Source organism: Leptinotarsa decemlineata, unplaced genomic scaffold (assembly GCF_025532065.1).
Source record: "Leptinotarsa decemlineata unplaced genomic scaffold, Ldec_3_MD MMD2_tig00000035_RagTag_RagTag, whole genome shotgun sequence".
NCBI lineage: Eukaryota > Metazoa > Arthropoda > Insecta > Coleoptera > Chrysomelidae > Leptinotarsa > Leptinotarsa decemlineata.
This window is the reverse complement of record NW_027412540.1, coordinates 636965-654617: the sequence shown is the minus strand read 5'-3', so window position 1 is coordinate 654617 and position 17653 is coordinate 636965. Positions and strand designations below refer to the sequence as shown.

Genomic DNA, 17653 nt, shown 5'->3' with positions numbered 1-17653 from the left:
TTTTTAAACAGAATAAGAATTTTCACTGACAATAACTAACTATTCAATATATTAAATTTAAATAACCCATAAATTCCAGTAGTTTCAAATGACGCACGCTCATACAAATACGAATTTCTTTCATTGCATTGCTGATTTAAGATTTAATCATGCAGTTGCTAAGATCAAAACCATTCACCTTTTCAAAGAAAAAACCACAAATTTTTTCCTATGACAAACCAAATTTCCTTCGTGGAAGATAAATCTGAACCATCTGGTTATATAGTGTTGTCAGTGTGAACAATATAATTTATGCTTATTTGATGAAAATAGAAATATGAAACTACTTCTCTGTTCCATCAGATTTTTTCCGGTGTAAGAGGATGAACGCATGTGCACGAGAAAACAACAAGTTTGCCAGAGGCGTACTAGCAAAGTGAATTTTGCTTGAAAAGTTCTCTCACCATATGTCGATATGACAAAGTTTCTATAAGAAGGCGGCAAGGAATGACGAATTATTTTGGAACATAGGATACAGATATTCTCCGTGTGTAATGCAACCTATACGACGCTGAATCTGTTTAAATGTTGAAATGCATTTATCGGAATTTCATTATTTGTCATCTTCAGTTAGCATCCCTATGAGCTTGTTATAGTTTTTTCTTTCTCGGGACATACCCAGCCTGAAAAGGAAGAAACAAAAACCAACAACCTGTCGATTCAACTTTTATCTACATTCTACTCCAATGTGAATTATCTGTAGTAGTGTTTCATTAGGTTTTCGAAGACTGAAATGGATTTGGTAACCGAATATCACAGTTTTTCACACACTCAATCTATTATTTGAAACTATTTTTTCTTATTTTTTCATTCACATTATCCTAACCAACCCAACTAATATAAAATAATTCTTATGATAAATTTAAAATTCATCTACTCAATATTATCATTATCATTTTTCAAAACTCGCACTTCATAAAAAGTAAATTAAATACCCAAATGGAAGAATGGAACTCTACGATACAAGCATTCATTGCTTAGGAATGTTCTATGTTTCCTTTGTGTTTACGATGTATTTTCTTTATAGTAGATATTGTACCAAAAATAAATAGAGCACCTATCTGAAAAAATTAATATACAATGAAAAATTAAAGTGAAAAAAAATAAAGTTTTATATAAAAAACTGTTCACATGCTTCACGTTCACGTACTTAAAATCATGGAGAAGTAGCTGCAGTTTGCATAGTCTGTAGTGCTTTTATAACAGAACGTTTTTTTTCGGATAAGTTATTTCCAGAGCATTTACTGTTATAGTTGGATGCGTAGACAATTAGTAAAATCAACTTGATTATTCCGGTTAGAATTATTATTCAGCCTCAAAAATTTTACAGTTAAATTTATTTCAATGATTTCTCATCAGTTTCAACAATAATATACTATACTCCAATTCTTTGAGCACCATTTAAAATTCATCCATTTCTGCAGCAGTTTCTTAAACAGAAGTTGTGTCAAATTTTGAAATAGCTGAGTTAAGAAAACAAGTTGCAGGCTAAATTGGTGATGGTTTTCTGAGAAATTTTATTTTATATCTGGTGGGCTCAACCGTTATTATTGTCTACACTTGAACAATTTTTTGTAATGTTTTTGTTGATATTGTGAAAGATCATAAACCGTAAAAATTCAACAAAACAAAAATCAATATTGCCATAAAATTTTGATATTCAGACTATGGTTTACCAAATATCCCTGTTGAACTCCACACCCCTGAATAACCTTTTCCTTATAATAAACGCGCGTTGGGGCCAGATGCGAACTTACTAGAATATATTTTACAGTAATGACTTCCTGTGGAGAGACAATTATATACCTTGGACCAAAAGAGACGGCACTTGAATCGAAACGGTGATATGACACATAATTTTGTCGATGAGCACATCATTGTGCAAAAATTCCAGGTCATCAATAATTGAAGTTATGAAGTTATATAACTTGATTGAAATTAAAAATTTAAAAATATGATATACTTATTCATTCAACACGTGCGGACGTAAATAGTACCTCCCCTGTTAACTCTCAGACGTGGCAAGATATCAGAGCCCGATACAATTTTTGTGAAAAAAATAATTTTGCTACTTTTTGAAAATAATAAAACAACAGTTTGACATCACTAGCAGTCAAGAGAGCGCTATCAACTGTTTTTCTCGTAAATATTTCTTATGGAAGGTATTGCAAATTTCTTTACAGGTAACTTCATTTTTTTTAATTTCGATAAACGGTTGCGGGATTATTGATGTTCGAATTTGGGACTGGGAATTTCGTAACTCTGGCACCATATGTCAGATTTTTTCAAATGAATGTTCATGGGTATAAGAAATGATTCATTAACATCTTTTGCAATCTTTTGCACAGATGAGTTTTAATTTCGAAGGCATAAAACGGTAGCATTTTATTTCAACTTTGTTGTTATTTATTTTATACATCATTCGAGCAAATGTTCAAAGAGTTCTCCCTAAACCCTATGAGAGTCAAACTCGTTCACAGTAAAGAGTATTTTTTTAAAAGAAGATCATAAGTTGCTTTGAAATTTTTATCTCTACTGGAAAAACTATTACTTTATGCCAACATCGCCATGTTCCACCAGAAAATCACACTTTTTTCAACAAAGAAATCAAATTTCTTGGCCTTTCAACGACATTATTCGTTTGATTATATCATTGCGAAGATGAACTATTTTGAATCAAGAAAATATAATATCATCTCAAAATCCACCACCTATTTGAAGGGAAAAATAAACTGTTTCAAATGAAGAGCAGTATCAACTTGATCTGAACACATAGTGTTTGTTTGAATTCAATACTATTTTACTTCAAATAACTCAATTCGTTTATAACAAGAGTTTTGTGAATCTACATACAAAACTATATCATGGTCGACTGAAAATAACAGGAATTTTGTATAGAATGAATAGGGTTTCTTTTAAAGAAGTATTTCATTTCATTTCAGTTTGAAAAAACCTGTGGTGCTCTGGTCTTTCTATGACACTCTTAAGTGAGAGGGGAACGAGAAATTCCGTTGTAAACATCGCGTACGCACCAGTATGTGTTGGAAAGTGATGTTGGTGTGTTGCGTTTTTGAGGAGGAAGTGTTTTATGTGTCTGTAGGCAGTGCAATTTCCTTCCGATTATTTTGTATCTACCATAATGGAACAGATTTTACAAGACTGGGGTCTTGCACAGTTGAAAGATATTTTCATGGGTGAGTATTATCACTGGATAAAACTCCGCTATATCAGTAAGTACCGCGTTGTATACGTAGTACCGAAGAGAAAGTGGTAAACTTTGACGGCAACTCTTAATTTTGCCTTCATTTTGCGAAAATTATAACAATGCTCCGTAATTTTTCACACATGAATTATAACATTTGCCGAGCTCTGCAAGTGTATAATAATTTAAACTGAAAAATCTTCCACGTTGATTTAAATTTGCCAATCTATTGTTTTGAACATACATTTTATCTTGTTTCAAATAAGAGCATTCTCTTTTAATAAAATTTGATTTTATTAAAAGAGAAAAATTATATATCTTGACCGAAATCATTTGTTATTGAAAGATAGAGGTACTTATAGTTTCGACAATAAATTATAATATAAAAAATACCAAAATAGGCACCAGTAGCTATAAAAAGCTTCTATATGTGACATTCACTTTCTGATTTCAACATGTAAATATTTGTTGAATTCCCAAACCTCTTTGCTTTCTGTAATCACTTCAGAAATGTTTTTATGTTATTCATTGGGAACAAATTGAATATACTCTACTCAGCTTGAAATTATTTGATGGATTTCCTTTAGAAATGTAAGAAATAGGTAGAAATATTGACAAACTCACGAGAGATGAAATATGAATTTCCAAAAAAAAAACGTGAATGCTGTTATTTAAATAGCGAATCATATTCCTTCAAGTATGTCTGTATGATCATGAGTTACATTTTTTCAACGAAACATTTTATATTTTTCATTGATCCTCTAATAATACTGACACGTCACTTTGAATTCCTATAACGGTTCCAAAATTATTATTTTTACCTTTATATATATTTGAAATAGTGGCTAAGGATGATGTGCTGATTCCTTCTTTCGTTTCAGAATCCAAGTGATGATCCGGCAATTGTGGATAAACAAAAGCAGAATGCAGAACTTGATCGACGACAGTGACACCAGAATGGCATCTTGTTTTAAAAACTTGATTTGTGTGAAATTACTAATAAATTAATTAATTTTTTTGTCTGAGTTGTAATGTCGTTTACCTATAGGCTTCGATTTCATTTTATTTGTTAATTTGCAATTTGTCAAGAATATGTCCCTTTTTTATATATATGTTTTCTTATTGAATATTTATTTATGTTATTTGTATAACTGTATGATCTCTCAAAAGTGTGCGGTTGGATATTTAAGCAAAGATTAGCAAAGAAAATTTAGTTCTCTATTACGTTTTGTTTTTTATCACATGCTTTTTCAGGATAGTATTTATGATTTGCAATTGCTTCAAATAAACCAATCATAATATGTAATGTATTATTTAGTTTCTTTCCTTACCACTTATAGATGTTCATATTACAGATGAGATACTTTGGATTCAAGTAACTAAATACATCCAAATGAGAGGGACAGTTTATAAACAGAAGCATAAGTTCATCTTTGATCAAGTGAATGAGTTTATTTGATTCATACAAATAGAAGCGTTTCAATGAAAAATGCTTCTCTTTAAAGGAAAACGATTAATTTCTCATACGGAGACATTCAAATAATTGAAGAGGTTATATATTTATTTTTTTTCCAAGTAAACATATCATTCTTCCAAAACCCAAAACAGTTTTGCTTCGAGATTAATTTTGCTCAGACTAAAGAATGCATATTTACTTCTCTTGAGCTAATGTGATGATTTCTATTGAAATGTATGCACAATCTTGGTGGAATATTTTTTTTACTCAAAAAAAGCGTTTATTCAGTCCATTTGAAATAATAATTCAAATTCAACTTGAGAGAATATATTTCTCAGTTTAAAAAAATATTTCTTCATGAATATAGGAGAGCAAGATTTCTTTAAATCGAGATAATTTTCTTCACTATGAGATTTTTATTTTTACTGTGTTTTAACATAGTCATTTCTAACATTTTAGGATGTTTCAGGGATACAATTTTCGGTAATTTTGTCTCTAATTTACTGTATTGTCCCAGATTGCAAAGTATAAACTTTAGAGTTTTTGGCTTTCCACTACTCCATCTTGATACAAAATAAATGTGGAAATCTTCCAAAGAAAGGAAGATAGAAGTAACTCTATACATAGATGTGTAGATCATGCATAGAAGTAACTTTCAGGTTTGATATAGTTCCGACAGAAAAAATTTAGAGGAGTCAAATCTGGTTAACGAGCAGACCATTTCAAAGCAACGCGCCTATTAATCCACATGCATTCAACCAATCCCTCACAAGCCTAAAAAAAGTTAGGGTCTACCATATTGTTGAAAAAAAACTGGCTTTCTACTTCTCCATCTTTGTGAAGAGTTAATTTTGGAATCAATTGTTTTCTTTCTCTCTTTGAAAGATTCCCAATTTGTTTTGTGAAGAGTTTATTTTGGAATCAATTGTTTTCTTTCTCTCTTTGAAAGATTCGGAGTTTGTTTTGTATAAAGATGTGTGGATGATACGAAGAAGTAAACTACAGACACAAACTGGAAGAAAAAGCCCCCTCTGAACAACTACATGTAAACATTAAATTACACGAAAGAAAAACACTTTCAAAACAATTACTTCAGTATGAACATTGAATTATACAAAAACACTTTTTTCATTTCAGTTTCTATTCAAAATATTCGTTATGGAATTGATTCAGATATCATTCACAGGCTTGCTATACAATATGGCAAATAAAAGAGGTGATATTCCACTCACATGAAACACTGTCATCCTCAATGGCGGACATCGATGTTTCGGAATCAGCCACTTGTCTTATTGTCAGCACCAACCAGCACCAATCTGGATAACATAAGATAAAGCACTCAGTCCACTCACAAATATATGATCTTATGTCACGCAATGACATGCTTTCACTTATTTGATTCGATCCCCCGCTATAGCAGTCTTGTTCGAAATGATATTTTCATGAGAGGTTGATTTTTGAGGAAGGAATTTTTTGATTTTCTACTTCTTTATCTCTATACATCTTCCAAAGAAAAGAAAGCAATTGATTTCAAAATAAATTCTTCACAAAGATATAAAATAAGGCGAAGAAGTAACTTTCAGACACAAACAGGAACAGTAAGCCTTGTCAAAAAAAACTACTTCCATATGAAAAGAAAATTACTTGAGTAATATAATCTGTGAAGTAAAATTGAATCGATTTTTGCATTTTTCATCAAACGTATTGTCGGTATTTTGAAGCTCCATTCAGGGCCGTAGCGAAAAGAAATACACGGGAGGGAAGGGAATCTAAATTTTCCCAACCCTTCTGGCAAAATTTCTCAACTTTCAAAAAAATGAAAGCTGAGGGATTAGTTACTACTATTATGAAATGATTTTCTCACTTAGCTGTCCAAAGATTGGCTGAATGCTTATGCCCGTTAGGTTATGCACAAACAAAAATAAATTTTGGTAATTATGAAAATGATAATGGGAATTATTCTACTTTGGACCAAGGTCCTTGGTCTTCCACTATATCCACCATGTATAGGAATATTCAATACAAATGAAAGGAAACAACACTTAAATAATATTGTGCTTATTGTTTTCTACTATTATTTTTTCGATCCTCACAGCCCGAAATTTCCCAACTTTTCAAAGTCGAAAAAACAGCGAAAAGTTAGGAATTTTGTAAAATTGTCACTTCAAAATTTGTGGACTGTTCAGGACTGTTCTCTTACTTGGGAGAAATTAAACTTTTCTGAAGTTTTCAAACCACTCAGGATTTCAAAGTATGGGATCTCCAAGTTATGCATGTTGGGAAATCCCAACCTTCTCCCGGTTCTTTCTATCTTCACGGCCCACAATTTCCCAATTTTTTCCAAAGTCGAAAAAGCAGAGGGGAGGCTCCCCCCCATGGCGACGGCCCTGGCTCCATTATTTTCTGGAACAATAGACCGATCTTTGAAAATTGGAATTAGGAATTGAAATTATTTTTCAAATAGATATAGCTTTGCCTCTATGTCCGATCTGAAAAAAATGGAAAATGATAGCACCACTTGGAGGATTTGAGAGTTTGCTATATTTTCTGCTTCAGAAGTTATCCATTTGGAAAAAAATTTGTGTTTTTAGAATTTGCCGAGTTCTTTCTCACCCTGTGATTCTTTTGCTATGATAATATTTGATAATAATCTATTTCCGTCTTATATATTCAAAATTGCAAATATATTAGACTGTGTGAACACCAGTCTATGATATTTTAAGGCATTTGAAAACACTTCAAAATAATACATTAAACTGTATATTCAAATCAAATCTTCCGAAACACAAAATGAATTTGTATAAGCAAACCATCTTTCAGCTATGCAGTAATTAGGTGAATTGAAGATTTGTTTATTTATTCACTGAGTCACAAACATTATCGAACAATCCGCACTAATATTTAATCCAAAACTTGATGAAGAATCAATTCTTCATAATCAAGACATTATTTATAATAACATGTCAGAAGAAATGAAAAAATATATTGAAATTTCAATCTCATTTGAAACCAAATTTCTTGAATTACTAATGAAAATTAGTAAACTATTTTGTTTTTTATTCTACTAGATATACCTATCATTTATCCCTGTATGAACCTGAATTTTTTGAGGATCTGTAAACAGGTTCAAGAAAGATGTATCGAGATTAATGTTTGAAAAGCCCTTGTGAGTTGTAACATTTATTTGATTCTGAGCCAGAGTTGAGCATATCACATGGCCTAATATTCTCTACTTCAACACATATTCTCCATTATAATAATTTAGCAATTTTCACATTTTATTTAATTCTAGACGCTAACACAGTATCAGCCTTCATCACTACCGATAAAGCTACGAATAATTCATCTTCTTTAGGTGATAAAGTAGGTACATAATTGACGTTTTTCTCTCTTTCCGCAAAAAATGAAAAAATCTCATGTATGTTGATTGAATCAGGTAGGTTGTGTGATACATTGAAAAGTGTTTTTTATAGGAAGAATTGAAAATTTCAATAGAAGTTCAATTTTGGGGATTTAATTTTCAAAAATCTGTATAATGCGTTCCATATTTTTGTTACTGACCGTATTCTATACTACACTATAAAAAGTCTTCTGAAATTTGTTATTTCATATAATAAAATTGAATTTTCAAAATGAATACTATATTTGCCACTCTTTGAAGCCACTCCCTTATGCACGTATATGGAAAAGAGACTTGAAAACGAATCATTACTCCGCTGATTGAGGAAATAGACTATAGTTGTATAACTGTTGCGAACTTATTTTCAATATTGTTTTACAAATTTCATTGAGGGCTATTTCTATCGACTGTGTCGCAAAAACCTTTTTTACTAAAACCGTTTTAATAATAGTTATTTCCTCTACCAGAATACGAACTGAATTGCAAACTGTCTTGACTCTATCTTACAAATATCTGACTATATTTTTTGCTACTAGCGTGATGATTCGATTAATAGTTGAGTTATATATAGTATTACTTATCACATACATCGAGAAAAGGAAGTTGATTATGATCATCCTTCTCCAATGTGGATTCTATCGTGTATTCATTCGTATTCAAATAATGCAGGAAAGCGTTGATGTCATCTGCATTTTATATCCTATCAATCAATCAATTGATCAAAATATACTTTATTGTCGAAAAAACTCTTGTTTTGTTGACAAAGTAAAATATACACGTACAGAAATAAAATTTAGGAAAAATACACACAGTTATGTAAAATAAAAATAAAATAAAATAAAAATAAAAATAAAATTGTTATATAAACAAGCAGTATATAAACATATATACTTATCAATTATACATTTTATTCAATAGAATAAGTGTCAATGAATAAATAAAATATGAATCATAAAATGTTATTTGAACATTTTGTCAATTTTACGACTTATAATTTAACAGTCTCATCGAGTATGCTATACAGTACCCACAATAAATTACAGATGAAGTTCATAATTTAACTGGAAGTTGTCATTGTAAAATTCTTGCAAACTATAATTTCTAAAATGGCTATTTCTAAAATGAGACGGTAAGTGATTATACATTTTAACACCGTTATAGAAAATGGAGTCCTTCACTAGGGATGAAGAAGGCAATGGTGATTTAAAATTATTTTTAGATTTCAGGCGAGTGTTATGACACGAAGGAATATATTCAAATTTTGACCTATGTTTGTGTATAAGACACGCAGTTTCCATTACAAAGATAGCCACAACTGTCAATATATTTTTTTCTGCAAATAACTGCCTACATGAATTGCGCGGTCCTAGTTTGAACACATATCTAATGGCTCTCTTTTGCAGTTTAAGTACTGAATCTAGCAGACTAGAGTTACATACCCCCTAGAAAGGAATGGCATGTCTCAGTTGAGATTCAATTAATGCATAATATGCATTCATAGCCGTGGCAGTACCAAGTTCCCTTGAAATAATTCTCATTGCATAGCACCCTGAGGAGATTTTATCCTTTAATTGGTTGACGTGTGCTTCAAACTTCAATTTACTGTCAATATAAAGGCCCAAAACTTTTATGCAATCTTTATTTTCAATCTTCTCATTTTCTAGAGGCATATTTTCTGAAGTACATTTGAAAATTATTATATTTGTTTTTTTTTATTAAAAGAGAGAAGATTCGAGTCGCACCAAGACTTGATTACATCAATATCTCTGATTATCTTATTATACAGATCTTCAACAGTTTCACTATGCCATAAAATGGTGGTGTTGTCTGCAAATAAGGTAATTTTTCCAGAAGTCTATATACACAGTAAATCATTGATATATACAAGAAAAAGAGTGGGTCCCAAAACCGATACTTGTGACACTCCATAATCTGTATTAATATATTTTGAAGTTATATCACTTTTTACGACTTGACTGCGCCCAGCTAGGTTGGATTCGAACCAATCCAAAGTAACTCCCTCACAGCCGTAGTAATGTAGTTACCGCAAAAGTATTTTGTGGTTTTCACAGTCGAAAGCCTTTTTTAGGTCACAAAATACTGCTGCAGCTACATCTCCGGCATTTATATCTGAATATACCTCATACAGGAAGGAAAAAATTGCATATTCGGTGTTCTTTTTAGCCTGAAATCCGAATTTATTTTCTTTGATGAATTTATGAGCAATAAGGAATTCATTGAGCCTTTTTTTCCTAGTTTTTCAATTATTTTTGCTAGGGTTGGAATACGTGATATTGGACGATAGTTAGAGGGATCATCTAAGTTTTTGCCTTTGTGCAAAGGAATTATCACAGAATTTTTCGAAAATGAAGGAAATTTACCGTTGCGAAACGAAAGATTAATTAATGCGACAAAAGTTTCAAGCGCTACTCTTGGAAGATTCTGAAATATATTCATGGAGATGTCATCGTATCCAGATGATTTTTTATTCCTAATATCCCTAAACACTTAGATAATTTCATCAAAACTAGTATCGTATAATGTATGTATGACAGTTATGAACATTGATAAGAGGGTCGAAAGGGACAATTATGTTATTATTGAACTTGCGAGCAATTGAACAGTAGAACTCATTGATCTCGTCTGCACTGATTGAAATTTCAACACTGCTCCTTTTTTTTAGGATTCTCTCTCAGGTCATTTACTATGGACCACGTCTCCTTCATTTCATTTTTTGCAGAGTTTATTCTATTTTGGAAATAGCTAGATTTAACAAGCTTGAGAATAGTTCGGTAAATTATACGGTAGTTATTAAAATAGGCATGGAAATCTGGATTTAAGCTGAACTTTTTATATAACTATAGGATAGTAGATTTCTTGAGGACATCCTAATTCCACGTGTTATCCAAGGTTTCTTACGCTTTTTTTTATTTTCTGTATAGGAAATGATACACTGAGAAGTTTTGAAAGTTTGTTATAAAAAGCAACGAATGGTTCATTTAAAAGTAAAACTCGCTCCCAGTCAAATTCAAGACAGTTCTCATAGAACCTATTATGGTTTGCACTGCTATAAAGCCGTCCATATTTATATCTATTATGCTCTGTTACATCTAAAAGAATGGAACATATTATAGCTTAATGGTCAGATAGATCCGTGGAAATAGTTGTACATGAAACTTTTTCTAGGTCATAATTAGTGCATACACAGGTGGAGGAATAATTACAAATTCGAGTGTATGATCTGACGTGCATAGAGGTTGAAGGATCGTAGTATACTCATAAGAGCTTGTGTAGCTGCACAATTTTTATTCACATAATTTATATTGAGATCGCCTCCTAAGAAAACATTGGATTTCAATGAAAGGTCACTCAGTATTACTTCTAAATTTTCTAGAAATAGATTCACATCAGAGGAAGGAGACCTATATAGACAAAGAACATATAGGTTTAGTTTTTGAGGTAACATACAGAACATTCAAATACTTTTTCAATTGACAGTTTATACATTACTTTTTCAATTGTGAAGTGATTAAATTTTGTAACATTTTCTGGTAGTAGTTTGCTGACAGATTCTTAATTGACTAAAATCATAGTTCCACCGTGACCATAATTTCTACAATATATGGAGAGAATCATGTAGTTTTCCATAAAACATGGTTCTTTATCTAAAAGCCAGTGTTCAGTCAAAAGGACAATATTTGGTAATTTTTTATCTGCAAGTAATACAAACAGCTCATAGCTTCATAGCGCAAAGATTGAATATTGAGTAGGAAAAAAGAAATGCTTCTAGTGATGTTATTGTTATTTACTTTTGCCCTTTTTGAGTTTCCACGGGCTCTAAAAAAGATACAGAAGTTGATTTTTCAAGACAATCATTACTCGATATCTTAATGCATCTAAGTGCAATATTACCACTTACATATAAGAGACAGGACATTACTTTATCAAGTAATCTAAACTTACTTCCTTTTTGCCTACTATCAATCAGGAATCGAATTGAATTGCATCTGTTACGTTCCTTAAATTTATTCATTTCTCTCTTAACTTTGTTAATGATGATCTGGTCCATATATTAATTTTTTCCCGACATTATTATTAAATTCGTGAATTTGCCAATGGGCAATATTTGCTTTAGTGCTATCTCCACCATATTTGTGGACCATTCTGGAAAGTATCTTCTCGAATTTGCCATTGCCATTCCAAATTCCTGTTGACACGATTTCTGAAGTTACAAGATAGCCGCCACATTCAATTGTGTGTAAATTTTCAGATTGATATGGTATCGTTTTTATCATTTTCAGGGTTTTGTCATCCTGAACATTGATGATCAAAACGTTTTTCAATGAAATCAGTGGTATTTTTTATAATAACTTCTATCTTCTATTACAAAAGTTACTTTTTCCTTGATATGGTTGACAGAACAGTTTTGTACTTAGATCTGAAGTCACCAGCAATTTCTTTGGTGAATTCTGATCTATAAATTCTATAATATTTATCAGATCTAAAGTTGAGGTAACTGCAAAATCATTATCCAATATTACCTTATTGTGATGATGAAACGTTATTCTCTCTCTCTTATCTTTGCATGACCTGTTTCCAAAATTTTTCTGCATCGTGAAGCATTCCCTACTATACGTTTCATCATAACGTTAGTATCAAAAATGTTATTGTCATATGTTCGTATAATAGGGCTGGAAAAATTTGCAATTCAATTTATAATCTAGTAGAGCTTGGTCGAACTTTAATTTTATTCATTGTTTATAGTAAGTGAACGCCCTTTCCTGATCATTCAACAAAGTAATTTTTGGTATTTAGAATAAAATGGGTGCACCCTAATAACCACTAAATCTCTTAATCCAAAATGTTTCTAAACGACTTCTCGGTTGTTTCCCTCACGGCCAATGTACATACTTTACGATTTTTTCCATCGACACAATTCTCTGAAGATAATCCCTATGACAGCTGCTCTATTGTTGATAACAGTAGCGTCCCAAAGGTGAATAAAAGAACAACAACACAAAAAAACTGTTTTAGAAACTTTTTCTGTATTTCATTTCAATACGCCTTACATCTTCAAATCCTTATGTATATATATTCAACAAACAATTAGGAATATATGATGATGAAATGAGAAAGTGGGTATGATCAAGATTGGAAATAATTTCTGTGTTTAGAATTGTATAACAATATAAAGAAATAGTATTGATAGTTCTAGAGTAGTTGATGATTAGTGTATTCTCTACATGCAGTAAAAGGACAAGAAAAATCTTCCAAATAACAAAAGACCAGTCGGTTTGCTATCAGTGATATGAAAATCATGGGGAAAGTTGTAAACCACCATATCCTTGAACATTTGGAAGGCGTCAACATCTTGAGCGATCATATATATGGCTTTCGGAAACAAAGATCAACAGGCGATCTTCTATCATATGTCATCCATATTTGGAATAACGCAATCGAGAAAGATGGAGAGTCATGAGATGTTGCGCTTGATATTTCTAAGGGCTTTGACCGTGTGCGGCATGAGGGTTTGCTGGCCAAACATCGAAGTTATGGCTCGTCGAATCATTTTTGTGTATGGCTCTCCAGCCTGAAAAAACGTTTTCTGCTAGTAGCCGTCAACGAATATCTCTCGAATATTTTTTACCATCAACGCTGGTAATCCCCAGGGATCTATATTGTCTCCAACCCTCTTTCTATTGTATATTAACAACTTATTGGAAAAAACAAAAATCCAATATATTTCTTTGCTAAGGACAGCACACTTGTTTCGTCATTCCTTTTGTATTTCAGGACATCGGCTGCAGATGCACATCTTCACCGGCAACAGGAGGTTGCATACCTTGATGAGGATCTAGAGGAGATTTCAAATTGGGGTGGAAGTAACCAGGTTCAATTCAATGCCACAAAAACCCAGAAATCTGTTTTCTTCATGAAGATGTCTCCGAACCGGCTATGATAATGTCAGGACAGACAATTCCGCTTTTTGCTTCGATAAGATTGTTGGGGGTTAAAATGGACATCAATATGTCTTGGCACAATCATATCGCTGGAATTGCAAAAGCTGCTTTTCGAAATCTTGGAACACTGTTCCGAACTAAAAAACTGTACACACCTCAGCAACTTTTGATGCTTCATGAAGCTCAGATCAGACCTTCTTCAGAGTATGTAAGTAACCTGTAGTAGGAGGTTGTAGAAAAATAATTACTTCGTTGTTTTCTCTAGGAAAAAGTCAACCACCGACAACTATAATAACAGCGAGGAGTCCATTTCCCCTTTTCCAACTAGATTTGTTCAAGTTTCGGGAAGGTAATCCATTAAAACATGAAACATACCTAGTAGTACTTTTTTGTGAATACGCCAGCATACGAACTAGAAGATCAAATAAACATTTATTTTTCAGTGATAATGTTCGTCCAATGTGTAGTAAAGATGTCTCTGCCGTAGCTTCACCCATTAAAATTGTGGAAACCACTGTCAATACTTCCCAGAGGTAGAAATATATTCGTTCTGATCTTTTTCATATGAACCTACATATTTTTTTTCAGTTTGTATACAGATGTATCTCTACAGGGGCGACGTTTGGCAGATATTGGATATTTATTAAAGCAAATCGCAGAAATATCGAAGCATCCACCATTCGATTGTACATTCAGTGATATGTCTCCAATTCATGAATATAAAATGGGTTTGAAAACCAAAATCAGTTTTGTATGCAAAATGTGCAATATTGAAAGAACCATTCATCTCATAGAAGAAACCGATGGGGAAATGGACATAAATAGCGTTTTAGCGTTGGCCACAGTTTCAACCGGAAGTGGATACTCTACAATCAACGAGATGCTCTCTGTTTTGAATGTACCGTTCATGAGTAACTCTACTTATCAGCAACACCACGAAAATGTAGCTGATATCATTGAAGAGACTGCTTGGAAGGTCATGGAGGAAGCAGGTCAAGAAGAGGCTCGAATAGCTCAAGAACTAGGAGAGGTCGATGAAAGCGGTATTCCAGTGATTACCGTTGTAGCTGACGGGGTTTGGAGTAAAAGATCATATTCCGTAAATTATAATGCATCTTCAGGCGTAGTAGGTAGTCAGTTGCTGAGTGCACCGAATATATCATTATTATATTCTTATTTTACAGGTCTGTATAATTCGTGCTAGAACGAAAAAATTTTTATTCATGGTCGTTAGAAATAAGTTTTGTGCCGTGTGCTCGCGTTCCGCAGTACATGAGAATATTCCTTTACCTGAACACAAATGCTACAAAAATTGGAGTGAATCATCAACCAGTATGGAATCCGATATCATAGTTGAGGGTTTCAAACGAAGCATGGAAATGCATGGTTCAAAATTCCACAAATTGATTGGAGATGGTGATAGCAGTGTTCATCAAAAACTACTGGAAGCTCGACCTTATGGAACACTTATGATACAAAGAATTGAGTGTCGCAATCATTTGATGAGGAATTTTTCGAAGAAGATCCTAGAAATTTGTGGTATTTATTTATTTATTCATTCTGACAATAAAATGAAGATGAAGATAGGAAGCGAAGTAATTCAAAAAAGTTGCTAGTACCTCAAGGCCTAAGGAAACTAGTTGAAAGCAATGCCAGTAGACTACGCACTTCAATAAAATCTGCTACGATGTTCAGGATTAAAGAAAAAACTTCATTGGTCCAAAAAGTTGAGAACCTATACAAAGATCTCAAGAATGTCCCATCACATGTATTTGGACAGCATGAAAGATGTCAGGAGATATCATATTTCAAGTGTTCTCCAAGATTAGATGGAGTTGATCATATACCCAGCATGAGAGCATGTGGTCTATTGGACGATATTAAAATTTGTATTAACCGCTTAGTTTTCAATGCGGCCAGCTTGATAGCGGCCGCATTGAAAATCGCTGAACAATACAACAGCATCATCTGCAAAAGTTTGTTGGAGGTAAAAGAATGAACTATTCTCGTAAAAGATCGTATGCGACACGTTGTAAAGCTGCTGCTATTTCATTCAACTCTGATGGGGACTATTATAATGTTGTTGAAAAACACAAAGTTCCATTTTATACCAAAAGATATGTAGAAAAGATGAAAAGGAGACGCCAACTTCAGAAAATCACGAGACGCAAAAATAAAGACCTTCCACCAAAATTTAAGAAGAAATATGCTCTGACAGATAAGGATTACGGCCCAGACGCTATCCCTGATCCTGATTTATCTACCGATCAATTCGAGCGAAAAAAATACGATTTTCTCAATTCATTAAAAAAAACTGCCGAAGAGATAAAACTCATTGAACTCAATACAAGAGGTCAATCTGGCAATCCTTTATAGCAACAGGAGAGAAGTATTCGCTTAACAGCTTCACATTTTGGTGACATTGGCAAGATGCGAAAAACAACATCTTGTGTCAATAAGGTGAAAAACTTACTTTATGCCACTTTCAGAGGAAACGAAAACACCAAGTATGGAAGAGAACATGAGCCATTCGCAATTAGACAACTAGAGAATGATTTTGATGTCAAAGTAATACTTTCTTTAATGAGAGTAAATTTTAATTTTTTTTGTCACAGGTTGAACCTTGTGGAATGTTCATTGATGAATACGACTATATTTTTGGAGCCAGTCCTGATGGGTTGATAGGAGATGACGCCATTTTTGAGGTGAAGTGCCCCAAAACTGCGTCAAAAATGCACCCCAAAGAAGCAATCGAGCAAAAAATAATAAATTTCTGTACTCTAGATGAGAATCTACACTTACAGCTGAAACAAAATCATAATTATTACTATCAAGTACAAGGACAGCTACACATTACTCAGCGGTCCCTGTGTTATTTTGTAATTTGGACTCCGTTGGGAAATTTAGTTGAAATTGTGAGTTTTAGTAACTTACCTATAACAATCTGTGATATCAAAACGATAAATTGGTTTTCATCCATGTTTTAACTGCCTTCAACAACTCACCCCAATCATTCAAAAATATTTCTGATTATAAATATTAAAATTATAGGCTGAGCACTCTATGTATTAATTCTGTTTTATATTCCATGACCTTATAAAATTGATAGGAATTTTTTTTAGATTATCAAGGACGATTCATTCCGGACGAATAAAATGAAACCAAAGTTGGAAAATTTTTACAACAGTTGCCTCCCGCCCGAATTGATAGATCCTAGATACCCGAGGAAATTGGAAATTCGAAATCCACCACGCCAGTAACATACCGTTGAAAAGTCTAGTTCACAAATGCTTTTTAGGTCAAAACTTGGTTTCTGAATTCAGCCAATTATCTGAACTATGTGAGAGATCTAGCTCCCGGAAATTATATTATAATATCAAAAAACTGTCATCAAGTTGAAAATATTATAATCCGAAACAAGGTGAAGTCTTACGATTTTTTCTCAACTCATCTTGTATACATAATAAACTATGCTTTTATTTTGAACAACCTCGTGCGATATGATTTATGATTGTGGGTTAAAGCAAATTGGGTCGTCGTCTTTTCAAAACTCACCTACTGATACCTGCCCTACTGACATGGATTATATACCCCAT

General features: G+C 32.7%; 1 protein-coding gene across 1 annotated transcript in view; it reads left to right on the top strand.

The window, feature by feature from the left end:
- Positions 1 to 14252, top strand: part of LOC141480948 (uncharacterized) — a 76699-nt gene extending 62447 nt beyond the window's left edge. The window contains exon 2 of the mRNA XM_074171693.1: positions 13891 to 14252. Within this exon, the coding sequence (XP_074027794.1) occupies positions 13891 to 13944 (54 nt within the window). The 3' untranslated portion in view covers positions 13945 to 14252. The remainder of the gene's footprint in view (positions 1 to 13890) is intronic.
- Positions 14253 to 17653: the final 3401 nt, after the last annotated feature.